General features: G+C 36.9%; 2 protein-coding genes across 3 annotated transcripts in view; one reads left to right on the top strand and one right to left on the bottom strand.

Annotated features, from left to right (window-relative positions):
• The first annotated feature begins 542 nt into the window (after nucleotides 1-542).
• Nucleotides 543-3,970, top strand: LOC131152638 (pentatricopeptide repeat-containing protein At3g04750, mitochondrial). 2 transcript variants are annotated; one of them, XM_058104397.1, is made up of 3 exons: nucleotides 543-3,144; nucleotides 3,319-3,477; nucleotides 3,578-3,970. In XM_058104397.1, exons 1-2 carry the CDS (start codon nucleotides 1,283-1,285, stop codon nucleotides 3,371-3,373), a joined length of 1,917 nt encoding a protein of 638 aa, XP_057960380.1. In that variant the 5' UTR covers nucleotides 543-1,282; the 3' UTR covers nucleotides 3,374-3,477; nucleotides 3,578-3,970. The 2 variants fall into 2 exon arrangements, with proteins under 2 accessions (XP_057960380.1, XP_057960379.1); XM_058104396.1 differs by having other exon boundaries at nucleotides 543-3,477.
• A 388-nt stretch (nucleotides 3,971-4,358) lies between these two features.
• Nucleotides 4,359-14,942, bottom strand: part of LOC131152637 (mediator of RNA polymerase II transcription subunit 14) — a 33,226-nt gene continuing 22,642 nt past the window's right edge. The window contains exons 7-8 of the mRNA XM_058104395.1: nucleotides 12,105-13,186; nucleotides 4,359-5,731 (exon numbers count right to left, since the gene is read on the bottom strand). Of these exons, the coding sequence (XP_057960378.1) occupies nucleotides 4,927-5,731; nucleotides 12,105-13,186 (1,887 nt within the window). The 3' untranslated portion in view covers nucleotides 4,359-4,926. The remainder of the gene's footprint in view (nucleotides 5,732-12,104; nucleotides 13,187-14,942) is intronic.

Below are 14,942 nucleotides of genomic sequence, written 5' to 3'. Positions count from 1 at the left end.
TTTGTCACTGATATCTCAAAAATTGTTGTACCCTACATACCTCCAAACAATTCATCATTTTCCGTTCAATCCATTGATAGCACCATTAATATCACCAACTCCGGTTTGAGCGTCGTTTGGGATTTCAATCAAAGTTCAGAATTACGATATCAACGAGGGTATTCAAATGATGAGAATTGTGGTTTTTATGTTTTGTAAAAATTATTTTTTGTCAATGAAAATCGTGAAGGATTAAAATATGAGCAAATCATTTTTTACGACGAGAGTGTTGAAGATTGCAATAATTCTAAACTTAAAAGTACTTTATGAATACGGTCATGAAAATTTTATATTGAGTTTGGTGTGCAAGACTACTTTCCGAATATTCAACCATTTTATTTGATGTTGTGTTTGGGAATATGAATTTCAGACGTTGAGTTTAGAAAAATTTTAATACAATTTGTGTATTACATGAACTCATTTGCTCTATTAATGGCCTATTGACAGAGTTAAAAGATGGGGCATCTAACCAAAATACATACATATTGGAATAAGATGACGTCGTTTAGCTAGAATTGATCTTGCAAAATCCCACAGGTCACATCCACTGCAACTCTGAACACATCCTATTGTTCTATATTTTCCTCGAACAGAGGGTTTCCAAGTTGAACGGCAACCTCAACTTCTTGCAATGCGAATGGCTTTTTGAGTTAAAGGACGCCATGGTTTTACTACTCAAAGAAGATACGGTTTCTTAAACGGTTTCTGAGCTTCTGTAATGTCAAGTTTTCATTATGTTTTGCTTCCTCTAGATCGTAATCCAAGTCTGAATCTTTTTTGTTGATTTCAGTTTGCTAGATTTTTATCGCATTTTGTGTACCAAGAATGTAATCATATGCCCAAAGACGTTCTCATGCATTTTATGGAATTTCTTGGCGTTTTAAGCCATATGTCATTGTGTTTTCAAGTGTTCGATGAAATGCCTCAAAGATGAGTTAACACACGTCATTGATTTTTTGATGTTGCATACTTTTACAATAGGTTTATTGAATGTTATGAGATTGATTGTGTTGGTATTGCAATGTTTCAACGAAGATTGATGGTAATGGAACTCATGACCTAATGGTGTTCTATGATTTGAAAGGGGAAAAATCAAAGATGTGGATGTAGATTTGGCTGTGAAAATTATATCATCTGCCATTTGACTAATTGTTGTCGTTGAAACTAAAATGTTTATCGGTGTGAATATTAATTCTATAATAATTAAATAAAGAATGGTATCTTGGTGGAAACTCTCGTACCTATGAGCTGTTATAAGATAGGGGTACGTTTTCTTTGCTCTACTTCAGTCAGTAGGACCAGCTGGGATCCAATTGTTTCCCTTGTTCTCAATCACCAAACCCTTATTCTTCTTGAGAAATGCAGTTCGAGGGATCATCTCAAACAGATCTTGGCTCAAATGATGAGGAACAATCTCACTGTTCAAACATTTCCCATGAGCAGGCTCCTTTATTTCTCTGCCATTTCACATCCTGATAACCTAGACATGGCCATCCTCCTCTTCAATCATTTTACTCCCCGACCCAATCTATACATTTACAACACCATGATCTCTGCATTATCCTTCTCACCAAGTCAATCATTTATCCTCTACAATTCAATGCTCCAGTCTAGTATACACCCAGATAAACACACACTCCTTTCCCTACTTCAAGCCTCCAATTGTTTGTCAGAGGTTAAGCAGATACACTGCCATGCCATCATTACAGGCTTGTTGTCCCATGCATATCTGCAAAACTCCCTCATCAAGATTTACTTGGAGAATGGACAAATGGAGTTTGCACTCAAGGTGTTTGGTCAAAAGCTAACTCGAGATTCAGTTTCTTTCAATATTATGATTGTTGGATATGCAAAGAAGGGATGCAGCTTAGAAGCGCTGGACTTGTTCTCTAAAATGGTGGATTTTGGCCTTGAACCTGATGAATATACTATATTAGGTGGCCTTACCTCTTGTGGACGGCTAGGAGATCCCCGGCTGGGAAAGTCACTTCACTCATGGATGGAGCGAAGAAAGTTGATTGGTTCTAGGAATATGGTTTTATATAATGCTCTTTTGGATATGTATGTGAAATGCAAGGAGTTGGAGCTTGCACGGAAAATATTTAATTCCTTGGAAGAGAAGGATGGCATTTCATGGAACACCATAATCGCTGGACATGTCAAAGGTGGTGAATTGGAACTTGCCCAAACTTATTTTGATGAAATGCCTCATAGGGATCTGGTGTCTTGGAATTCCTTAATTGCAGGATATGCCCAGAGGGGTGATTACATGATGGTAAGAAGGTTATTTCATGGCATGGTCAGAGAAAACATTAATCCTGACAATGTCACAATAGTCAACTTGGTATCTGCTGCTGCAGATGTTGGAGCATTGGACCAAGGGAGATGGACACATGGTTGGGTGGTTAGGATGCAGATGAAAATGGATGTGTTTTTGGCTTCAGCATTAATCGATATGTATGGCAAGTGTGGAAGCATTGAAAAGGCTTTTATAATTTTTAAGGATGTTTCTGAAAAGGATGTTACTTTATGGACAGCAATGATAACTGGATTTGCATTTCATGGTTATGGAAATAAAGCTTTGGAACTGTTCTATGATATGCAGGGAAATGTAATGCCAAATCGGGTGACTTTTGTTGCTGTTCTTACTGCTTGTAGCCACAGTGGGCTCGTGGATCAAGGGCTCAGAATATTTAACAACATGAAGGAATGTTATGGAATTGAACCAGGAATTGAGCATTATGGGTGTCTGGTGGACCTTCTAGGGCGATCAGGGAGGCTGCTTGAGGCTAAAGATGTGATTGACAAGATGCCAATGAAACCAAGTCCATCCATCTGGGGTGCACTGCTGAGCGGTTGTAAAGCTCAGGAACATATGGAAATAGCAGAGAGAGCCGTGACAGAGCTGCTAAACATAGAACCTGAAAAAGAAGGTGGATATATTTTGTTGTCTAACATATATGCTGCTTCTGGGAAGTGGAGATATTCGGACAATATCAGGGAAATCATGGAAAGTCGAGGAGTCAAGAAGACAGCTGGTTGCAGTAGTCTGATTGTTGATGGGGTAATTCATGAGTTCGTGGCTGCAGATAAGCAGCATTCCAGGTGGGCAGAAATAGAGTCTATTTTGATTTGTCTAAAAAGTGAAATGAAGTTGGGGGCCGATTTTATGGGTTTCTTGCAACCATTGGACTCATTGCTACCTGAGGGTTGATCTTTGTACCCTTTGCACAGACGTTGTCTTAGTTTGCCAGCTTTGTCATTATTGTCAAATTGCAGGTTAAACAGAAGCCCAGATTTGGTGCTTGCTTATCAGTTTTTAAGCAGTGATTGAATGGATCTAGCTCGGGAGGACTGCATTAATGGTGTCACCAGGGTCTGCAAATTGCTGAGGTGTTGTCAAAGTGGCTTATACTTATTTTAGCCGGCCTTTCCAGGGCAAGTTAGCTCATCTATTGTTTTTCACGTTGTAGAATATAAACACATTAATCAGGCATTTTATTCATTCATTGTCTTTCTTTTCTTCCTTTTGTAGCAGTTACATTGCTTTGGTGATCAAGGCACATTGATGGCAGGATCAATGGCTGCTTGGATCAAGATGATTGAAGCTCCTAGTACAGAATAGTAGTGTCATGACAAAATTTGGATGCCTTCCTCTGCTTCCATTAAAGTAGCAATGAGCTTGGGGAGAGGAAGGTGGTGGGCAGGACCCTTGACAGGAAAAAAATAATCAGATGGGAGGAAATAAAAAGATGGAAGCATCCAGACAAGCTTTATCGTTTTCTTTCTGAGTAGCAAGAGTACAATGCTTTTTTTTTTTTTTAATTGTTTTTTGCCTTTTGTTGTTCGAGAGCAGTTACAATTGTTGTATATGGACCTATCCTTACAATAACAATGGTTTAATTTTATTTCTTTTTCTGACCATCCAATTCTTCAATATGCACCTGCTGCAGAATCCATTTTGGCTATAGCCTCTCGAGCTTCAGCGCTTTTTCTTAAAAAGCTTGGAATGCTGTTATTTGGATCTTGCTGGTTTGTCATGTTTTGAAGTATCATAGTATAATGAAAGGAAATAGATTCACAAACTGTCTTCACATGATTTCAACACACTAAATTTTGACAGACATGCAAAATAAATCAATAAATAAACCTTTAGATGACATTTATTTACAAACCTACATACATATTAGCTTATTTTAGCTTTACAATGCAATCCTTTGACCCTATGATTCAAAATCAACCTGTAAGTTGAGCCCTTATTTTCCATCCAAACAAATGATACTGATTTCTTCCAAAGTTCCACAAATCAGCAATTTCAATTTTCCAGAGGCAAAAACATAAAATTTCACTAATAATATGATCTAGGAGATTGTACAAAGATTTCTACAAAAACTATAATTACCCTCTGGACACATTCTTGGGCATCTTGCCAGTCAATCAGTAGGGGAATACAACTAAAAAAAGTTATTTTACAGACTTCGTGTCCAATCAGTAAGAGATATGTACAAGAGGCCAACTTCTACCTCCAACTAATTCAACCAAAAATACACTGTAGGCCTTTTACAATCAGATATCATACACCCTCCTCATCAGAATAATCTTATAATCAATATAACAGTTACTAGAAATTAAAACTAAAAATAGAAAACACCAACCTAGAATCCCCGCAAGCTGTGCAGTCATTTTTCTAAAAACATCTTAAATCACCAGCCGTTACCATTAGATCTCGTCTATAGTTGTTGACGCTCAGGCCTCTCCTGCAACAAAATGGCAGAAGAATCTGAAGAAGTGCAAAAAAAGGCAGAAATGAATTGAATTGTAAGCCAATATCATTTCACCCCAATCTCAAATTATTCAAAAATATTATTCTCTGAATAGGCCAACCAATCATGTTGCTCCTGAGCTTGCAGTTCCCCCACCACCATCCCTCAATGCTCTAAGGCACAAATGTAATGTTTTCTGCACACTGTCTGCAACTAGTTTTAATCTCCCTTGAGCAATGTCTCCTCCTGAAGACCCATTCATTTCGACCGTCTGGGCCACCCTTTGCTTACATTTCTCCCAGTCATCAAATCGCACCCAGCAAGCTCGGCCCCCATGGCTGCCTTCCATACCAAGAAAAGACACATTAGGGTTCTCACCAAATGAATACCTCAACCTCACTGAAACACAATAGGGCAACCATGCAGCGCCTCCAGCAGCATTTATGGAAGGTATGTGAGCAGGATCAAGAACCACTGTCAACCCAAAGTCAACAGAGTTATGGGGACGATCATAATGGATATTACTTTTAGATGCAGATGAATTCTCAAGATTCCCATCCTTATTAAACCCTGCATGATTTTCTAGACACAATTCGATACGGGGCTTTTGTGCAGGGGCAACATCTCCACCTTGTGCCTGAGCTAATCCTTTCTTCCATGCTATGAGTTTCAGAAATTCTCTTAGAACTGAGATAGGCAAGGTGAGAAGAGTAATGAATGATGCAACACGAGAAGCATCATAAGGCTCTGAGGCAACACGGCGGCTGAAATAATCACAAATCTCGCCAATTTCAGATTGTGTTAGTTCCTCCTGAGCAGTGGCTGAATTTTGCTGCTGCTGTTGCTGCTGTTGATGATGGAAGCGTTTCACACTGAGAACTTGAAGTAGAAGTTGAACCCTATGGACACTTACAGCAAATACATAGCCCCTGCAGAAAGGCATGCCATAAGATCCGGAACATAAAGATTTTGTTTAGTTATTTAGTGGGCAAAAACAAGCATTTAAAGAATTCCTTTATGTAGGCAAGCACTGGATTGAAACAATATTACATGCGCAACACTCAAAATGTGAAAAAAAGAAAAAAAGAAAAATGGAAAACTCTTGGTACCCTACTATGATCCCTTCTCAAAGATGAAAACTTGTACCAATACTTTGCTTTCTAGAGAAAGAAGCATAAGAAACTACACAGAATTTAAAACATTTTTTGCATTATCACAATAACCCCTATATTTCTCATTCCTAGTTCTAGCTACCGCTCCCAACCAACTAAAATCTAGTGCATGTTGGTAAAGAAATAGAATAAATACCAATCAGCAAGACAGCAACGGCAAGTACTATAAATTCAAACAAGAAAATTGTGAATTCTTCAAATGAAACCATGATAGATGATAGGGCCGATGACATGAAATGCAAAGAAAAATTTTCATTGTTTTCCACTAGAAACATAATAGGTGCTTTCCAATTGGGACACCTTTTTAATTATTTTTAAAAAAGGATTTCATTTAAAAAAAAAAAAAAAAAAGGGAAAGGAAAAAGCAATGCAAGAAAGAAGTGTTCAATGACCATTTTTGATGAATTGTGGGTTTCCCTGGCTACAGGGGGGACGGAATTACTTTCTTGTCTTCCCCTTGGTTTTTTTTTTTTTTTTTTTTTTTTGGAGATAGAGACTGGGGGGGGGGGGGGGGGGGGGGTTGGAAGTACTTTACATGGTTTGCAAAGGGACACAAGGGCTGCACTTTTGTAGTTTTTATTCTTTAGTTTAGGAGGATTCATAGTCCCCCCATCTTGTATCTTCTGTCTTAATAAATCTTCTTTTCTATCCAACAAGAATATTCTATAAGTGTAAATACAATATAGATTCAGTAAAAAAAAATTTAAAAAAACAAAAAAATTGTCCACTTACTGATGATTTTTTATTTCCTCTCTATGGACACTGAAGTCTCTAATAGGATATGCAGCTGCACATATGACAGTTAAGAAGTAGATAGAAAAAAGAGAGGGAATGGAAGAGAGAAAACAAGAGGATATGAGTGAAGGAATTCAGACAAAATAGTTTTTTTTTTTCTTTTACTGTTTTTTTGGTTCTATTACAATTTAAAAAACAGATTGCATGGTCATGAAGGTAAGGCTGAGTACTACAGACCCATTGTGGTATGCCCCTTCCCCGGACCCTGCATACGCGGGTGCTCTGTGCACCGGGCTGCCCTTTATTGCATGGTCATGAAGATTTAACATAAAGATGTTTAAACAAAAAAAGAAAAAGTTTTAAAGAACTCATGGTAGGCACCCGATCAATCACATAAACGAGACAAGATTTAACATCTCAGTACTTCCACTTGGCCTATGTCTCAAATCCCCAAAAGAAGAATTCACTAATTACAAGAAAAAAAGGCAATTGCACCCACTCAAACCAAATCCCAAAACAACCAAATCTCACATACCTTACAAACTAGGAAACACCGGCACTTTTGGAAGCTTGAAGTGCGGTGTCCGACAAGTTTCAAACACCAACACCTGCCCGACACTCCCAGACATGTGTCCAGAACGAATTAGTTCATTTTTATTTTTAAACACACCGAGACACTTCCTGGCATGGTGAGGACACCTCCAAGTCATTTTTTTTTTGGTTCTATTACAATTTAAAAAACAGACTGCATGGTCATGAAGGTAAGGCTGTGTACTATAGACCCATTGTGGTCGGCCCCTTCCCTGGACCCCACATACACGGGAGCTTTGTGCACTGGGCTGCTCTTTATTGCATGGTCATGAAGATTTAACATATAGATGTTTAAACAAAAATAAAAAACAACAGTTTTAAAGAACTCATGGTAAGCACCCGATCAATCACATAAACGAGACAAGATTTAACATCTCAATCCTATGTCTCAAATCCCCAAAAGAAGAATTCACTAATTACAAGAAAAAAAGGCAATTGCACCCACTCAAACCAAACCCCAAAACAACCAAATCTCACATACCTCACAAACTAGGAAACACCGGCACTTTTGGAAGCTTGAAGTGCGGTGTCCGACAAGTTTCAAACACCAACACCTGCCCGACACTCCCAGACATGTGTCCAGAATGAATTAGTTCATTTTTATTTTTAAACACACCGAGACACTTCCTGGCATGGTGAGGACACCTCCAAGTCATTTTTTTTTGGTTCTATTACAATTTAAAAAACAGACTGCATGGTCATGAAGGTAAGGCTGTGTACTATAGACCCATTGTGGTCGGCCCCTTCCCTGGACCCCACATACATGGGAGCTTTGTGCACTGGGCTGCTCTTTATTGCATGGTCATGAAGATTTAACATAAAGACGTTTAAACAAAAATAAAAAACAACAGTTTTAAAGAACTCATGGTAAGCACCCGATCAATCACATAAACGAGACAAGATTTAACATCTCAATCCTATGTCTCAAATCCCCAAAAGAAGAATTCACTAATTACAAGAAAAAAAGGCAATTGCACCCACTCAAACCAAATCCCAAAACAACCAAATCTCACATACCTCACAAACTAGGAAACACCGGCACTTTTGGAAGCTTGAAGTGCGGTGTCCGACAAGTTTCAAACACCAACACCTGCCTGACACTCCCAGACATGTGTCCAGAATGAATTAGTTCATTTTTATTTTTAGACACACCGAGACACTTCCTGGCATGGCGAGGACACCTCCAAGTCACTTCTTGAACCGAAATGCATTTTGTCGCCTCCTTTAATTATGTTAACCAACCCCCACCAATTAAACCAAAAAAACAAAAAAAGGAAGTTGAGAGATTGAGAGGCAAGAGGTTTCTTGACATTGGAGTGGTTAGACTTTGGGGTTCTAGCGCCACTGCACCAACCTTGTAGAGGACTGTCCATCAGTCAGACCTTCAAGCCACCAGAATTCCCCGCTCTCTAAAACCATCGCCAGTTTGTCACTCTATAAATCTTTATTTTTTTTTTATTTGTTAAATTTCTTGATGTCACTGTCCATCAGTCAGACCTTCAAGCCACCAGAATTCCCCCCTCTAAAACCATTGCCAGTTTGTCACCCTATTAATCTTTTTTTTTTATTTTAAATTTCTTGATGTCCCATGCCCATTGCCCAGCATCAGCAATACCCTTGAGTTGTTTTTTTGTTGTTGGACCAATATTTTATCCTATAGTTGAAGATTGTATGAGTGTTGTTTGAAGAAGGGTGATACCGGCGCAGCATCAAGGTTCTGCAGCCATGGGAGAGATTGGAAGAAATTGAAGAGAGGAAGGGGAAGGGAGGATAGAGGAGATACAAGGGGTAACTCACATTCACTTCTCAAATTCAAATTCAACAATAACTGCCTAAAACATGGCTTTCACACGCTATTTATAAGAAAGCCTCTAAACACATGAAATTACACACATGCCCCTAAAACTACATTGTATTACAAACATACCCCTAGATTACACAAATACTACAAACAAGCCCCCAAATACACATAACCCTATACTAATTAAACACAGCACATAATAAGCTACTAACTAAACCCAACAATCCTCAATCCAATTCTTCGTAAGTATTCTCCAATGAGGACCTTCCCAAAGTCTTGCTTCTTGTCCTACAACTCTACCCCAGCTGGGAAAAATTCATCCTCGAATTTTGAAATGTTGGACGATCAGAATTAAGAAGCAAACTTCAAACCCTAACTTGCTCTCCGGATATCCTTATAAGAAAAAATAACATGGCAGCAATACTAAACAAAAAAGGAAGAAAAAGAATATAAATGGAATTTCAGACAAATTTTAACTATACTTGTGCATGATCATGCACAAACAAACTAAGGTTACATTTGAAAAAAATGCTCACCTCGAATTGAAATATTGCCCCCTCCTTTTTTGAATTGAGATTAACCCTCATTTTTTAAATTGACATTAACTTTAATCACCAAATACATTCAAATTTTCCTTTTAGGTCATTCAAATTCTCGAGTGTTAGAAATTCTTTAAACTCTCACACTTCATCAAAAAAGACAGCTTTTGTTCCAACACAATGTTGCAATCTGTTTAATCATGTCACACGAGCAAATAAATTCCACAGCCCACACAGAAGATGTGAAGCAATTGTCCTTTCTAATAATTACAATTGAAACCCCAACAGAGCAAACAAATTCCACAAGACATGGATGCTGCAAAGAAAACAATACCAAATAATTACAGATACAACCAATGCACATAAAAAAGTGTGGGCCGTGCTTACGCACATCAATCTTTGTCCCTACATGTATTGATATCTAAACTCGTTCTCTTGTAGCAGATTTGTAACACAAATTAATATAATATAGTCATTGAAGAAAACAAAACTATGAAGCTCATAAAGAAAATCATTTAAAGCAAATTATGCTCTAATACTTGCACTGTAATTTCATATTTTGTTAGTGACAGTTTTTCTAATCATACTCCATACATGCTTTCAAGTACATCAATCATCATAAACTTTTGTATTAATTTTAAACATATAAACCTTGGTGTATTTTGGAAAGCAAATGGTACAAATGGTACATAAAATCAATTTTCTCAACAATACCAATAAAATAAGCAACTCATTATGTTTATAAGTAGAGACATTGTGACCAAGGTCTTAAATTTCGATTTCGACTCAAATTTCGAAGCTCCAAAAGTATGGAAATTTCGATTTCGATATGAAAAATAATAGAAATTAGTAGTAAAGCATGGAATTCTTTGTGAAACTTTAGAAATGGTTAACAAACATAATAATATAAGTTTTGGGACTAATACATTACAAATTAAATACATCTATGTTTTGTATGAAGTGAAAAAGTGGTAAAATAGTATGTGTATCAAACATAGTGTAAGATAATATACATTAAACATATTCATTTAATACAAATGGAATTCATAAATCATTTAAATATTATTTATTATACAAACAATGATAATTTAGACAAGAATGGTTAAATAAAATATTACTGTAAGTTTATTTTTTTCATATAATTTCAAAAGCACTTGTAATAATCTTTTGTTTCGATAAAATAAATAATAAAAATTAAAATAGAAATTTCACTTCACTCCTAAATTTGTCATTTGAATTCTGATAAAATTTCATTGTGTAGTTAAAATTTCAACAAGTTTCACTAAAATTTCGAGATTTTGATAAATTTCGGATGATTCGTTGATATTTTGACAAAAATTATGCAAGACAGAAATCGACAGCCATTTCGATTTCAAGGGTGACGGAAATCGGAAATTTCGACAATTTCGTGGAAATTTTAAGACCATGATTGTGATAGATCAACAACATGATAAGTGTATTTTCAAATTTCATCTTTGCACATTAAAAGAGGGGGAAGATGCACAAGCACAAACAAATCACTGATTATCAAAATGTGTAGTTTGGATATTTGATTCATTTATTTTCATTGTGGCGCAATAAAGTACTATTTTTAAGATGAAATAAACTGCAAACACAATAATAACAATTAGGAGTTAAATAAAAAGAGTTCCCTGTGACAATTAAATTGAAAAATAAAGGTAACAAGAGCATCAAAAAGGACTTTGAGAATAATAACAATTATGCTCCAAGGGGAATTTAAAAAAAAATACACAGAAAATTAAAACGAATAATTATAATAAATACATCAATAAATAAAATGGGAAAAAAGAACCGTTCCATCATGCGTATTAAAGTTTCTAATGCTACAGCTGCCCGACCCACTTTACATTACATGTTCCAAATATTCCTAAAAATATATTTAAAAGATAGATATATATATATATATTTTTTTTAAAAACCTGGAAACAAGAGTAATGCCTGAAAAAGGATTCAATTGTGGAAGGAAGGTAACTGATGTATATTTCTGCAGCCTACGAGACAACAATCAGGAAAAACTTAAAGAAAGAAGGGGTTGGCTTTTACAGCACAGGAACAGACTATATCAGAAAAAACCTATAGAAAAAAGGGCAGCTGACTTCTACAACACAGAGACAGACTATCACATCAATAATTCATCACATCAGATACAGGTTCTCATGCTCTTCCTCTTTTACAACTGTTTTTATTCACAATTCAGCACACACTTTGAAGCCTGAACTATCCACTAATTTTTGGCTTGGTCCATTCCTGATTCATTTGCACTAGCCATTAACCATAATAAGGAAGAAACTAGAATTGCATATGCAACATGCTAGCATCATCCACAAGATTCATGGAAAATTACTTGAGAGAAAGAACGGGTGATAGAAAATGGAAAGTTTCTTCTGAAGAGATTAAAAATGAGATAATGTTAAATGAATTTGGGAAGTTCTAACAGTCTTACCCAACAAAGAAACGCAAGGCAGGCTGTTCCTGGTCCAAATTTAGGAGTGCACCTTCATTGTCCTTTAAAATTGACCCTAGGATATCTTTCAAAAGATCAGGTAATTGGGCAAATAGCCACAGCACTCCAAGATACTTTAGAATGCCTCTTAAAACCTTTTTTAGAGCAACAAGTGGAACCCAACCACCGCCATACCCTCCATCGTCCCCGAGGCCGATAATGGCTGTATTCAGTTCTCCTCTTACATGTGCAGGGATGCCTGTGGCAGGTGATCTGCGTAATGGCATGCCTGAGCTCACCACTGCCAAACTAGAAGATCCTGCGAGAGCACTTCCCATGCGGTTCAGACCATTTACTTGGTTTCCTGACCTAGACATTCCAGAAGAACTTGAAAGGTTAACTCTAGCTCCATTAGTAGCTGAGAGCTGAGAACTTGAACTTGGGTTTGCGTTGCTTGAATTTACAAGTCCAACTGTCTGTTGGCCACCAGTAAAATTAGGCTCCAAAACATTTAATTCCTGAGCAACATGTTCCATGATGAAAGGACGAAACTGCGGACATGGGAGCGACCCTCCAACAGAAGGGCCTGGCTTAGGTGGAGTTGCTGGTTGCAACCAAACCTGATCACCAGCAAAGCAGCGCATATCAACTGCAAAATATTTGCGATAGATGATCCGTATCCAATAGGGGCCACGAAGTACGACAGAAACATCAATGGGCAACAAGGAGCTTGGAACAATGCCAGGGCCACCTCGTCCTCCAGCAGTCAACATTGCTGCACCATGAATACTATGATTCGCAAGCGAGCTTGCAGTAGTAGAAGCAACAGGATTTCCTACAGGGCCAGATGCAGACTGACTAACGTTTGTGTTTGAACTGCCTGGCAAGAGTCCCTGGGGAGGCATATATCCACCCTGTTTAGAGATGGAAGAGATGGTGGCTGCTACTGCAGGAGGCCCTGTAGCAGGACCAGCTCGAGCAGGTCGAGTTGCAGCAGCCAGAGCATGTAAGGGTCCAGCAGTGAGGCGAATACAATCCAAAAGGGATGCAACTTCTGCTCCATTTATGAAATCTTCGAGAAACTGTGAAAAAAATAAAGTAAATATAATTAAAAAAAACAAACAGAGAAGAAGATAAAAATGTATGCCAACTTCAGTACAAGCATTGGAAGACAACTGACACATAGAACAACATGTGTAATATCAAGCTTATGCTATATCAAACTGTTATTAAGAAATCTATAATGGATTATATAAGTGGGTATCCAAATTATGGTCGGCTCACCATAAGATAACTTGCCATACAAATTTAAATTTCTCTTTCCTGACATCATTTGGTCCTTTATTTTGACCATCAAATCAAACAGTAAGATTCACACACACTCAGATGACAGCAGCACAAGAATGCATATGAAGAAAAGATGATCTTTAACAAAATATTGACGGCAATACTAGAAAATGGTGTTGTAGTTAAGGAAATTTTCCCATCTTAAAAGCTTGAACCCAAGATAAATGACCAAAATTTAGCTGCATCACTGTGCTGCAAGCTCTAGTTGAAATACATTGAAAATTAGGGAATGCTAATAATGCTGCAGGTAAAAAATAATAGACAACAAAATTGTATGGGATAACTAAGATAGTGCAGTGCGAGCGCATGAAAGGTAGAGGTGAGAGGACAATTCAAACAAGATAAATCTAGAAATGCTAAAGGTTTCAAGTCCAAAATGTGCATGCTCAACACACATCAATTGATTTGAGTGATAACATCAGGCCAATAAATTAAATTTCGTTCCATTTGGGTTTGGGTAGGTTCAAGAGACCATTAAAATTTGAATATAAAGTTGGTGTACCAAACATGCACTCACACAGTAAATGGGTAAAGGACATTAGAAAAAAGTTTGTAATATGAAAAAAAAAAAAAAAAAAACTGTGTTAAATATACAAAAGTATATCACACAGTGCAAAAGATTCCACACTATATAATTTATCCATAAACAACAACAAAAGACCAAGCCTGGAAGTCCCACAAGGTGATGTTCGCTACATGAGTCCTTTTTCCCAGTTTACACAATCATGGGTTAAATACTTACTATCTCATTCCAAGTTATTTTAGTTCTATCCCTACCTCTTCAACTGCTAAAGTAACTAGCTCACTCCTCCTCATAGGTGCACTATTTGGCCCACGTTGCACATACCCAAACCGTCTAAGCAGCCCCTCCCTTATCATATCATCCACAAGTGCTATGCCTAACTTACCACGAATATGTGCATCCTTAATTTATTTTTTTAACATTATACAAGTCATCCACATTAGCATTCTCATTTTGGCAACTTATACTTTTTGGATATGTTGTTCTTAGTTAACATTTTGGATATGTTTCTTTTTCTATACTCTTAAAATTAAAAGTAATGTTTTATAAGATGGCTAGAAGACCAGCTACATTTATCCATAAGAATCTAAAAAAAAATTTCCATATTGCCCTAGTTTTTATTTATTTATTTAATTTTTCTTGATGTTTTTGTGAATTTTATTTTCATTCTTGATTATTTCTTGCTGGTTGAGTGGTAATCCCAAAATCAACTAAAAAATCAACAAAGAAAATTCTAAGACACTCAAATTCCAAGAGTTTGTCATGTATTTGTTATCCAACATGCAGGATGTTGACAAATTAAGGGTCTTTGTAGGGTCAGTTGAACTGAGTTCCAATCCCAATTGAATCATACTGAGCTTAAAATCGATAGAAAGTTAAACCAATGTATAGAAAATATGTTCTGGTTCTACTTATAGCTGAAGCACATCCACACAGTATGAAAAATAAAATACACAAAGTCAAAAAAT

This window comes from Malania oleifera, chromosome 4 (assembly GCF_029873635.1).
Source record: "Malania oleifera isolate guangnan ecotype guangnan chromosome 4, ASM2987363v1, whole genome shotgun sequence".
In the NCBI taxonomy this organism is placed as follows: domain Eukaryota; kingdom Viridiplantae; phylum Streptophyta; class Magnoliopsida; order Santalales; family Ximeniaceae; genus Malania; species Malania oleifera.
The sequence above is the reverse complement of the archived record's forward strand: the minus strand, read 5'-3'. Positions and strand labels throughout refer to the sequence as shown.

What these genes read in the sequence shown, in the direction of transcription:
- LOC131152638 (XM_058104396.1), top strand. Translation starts at nt 1,283, where the DNA reads ATGAGCTGTTATAAGATAGGGGTACGTTTTCTTTGCTCTACTTCAGTC.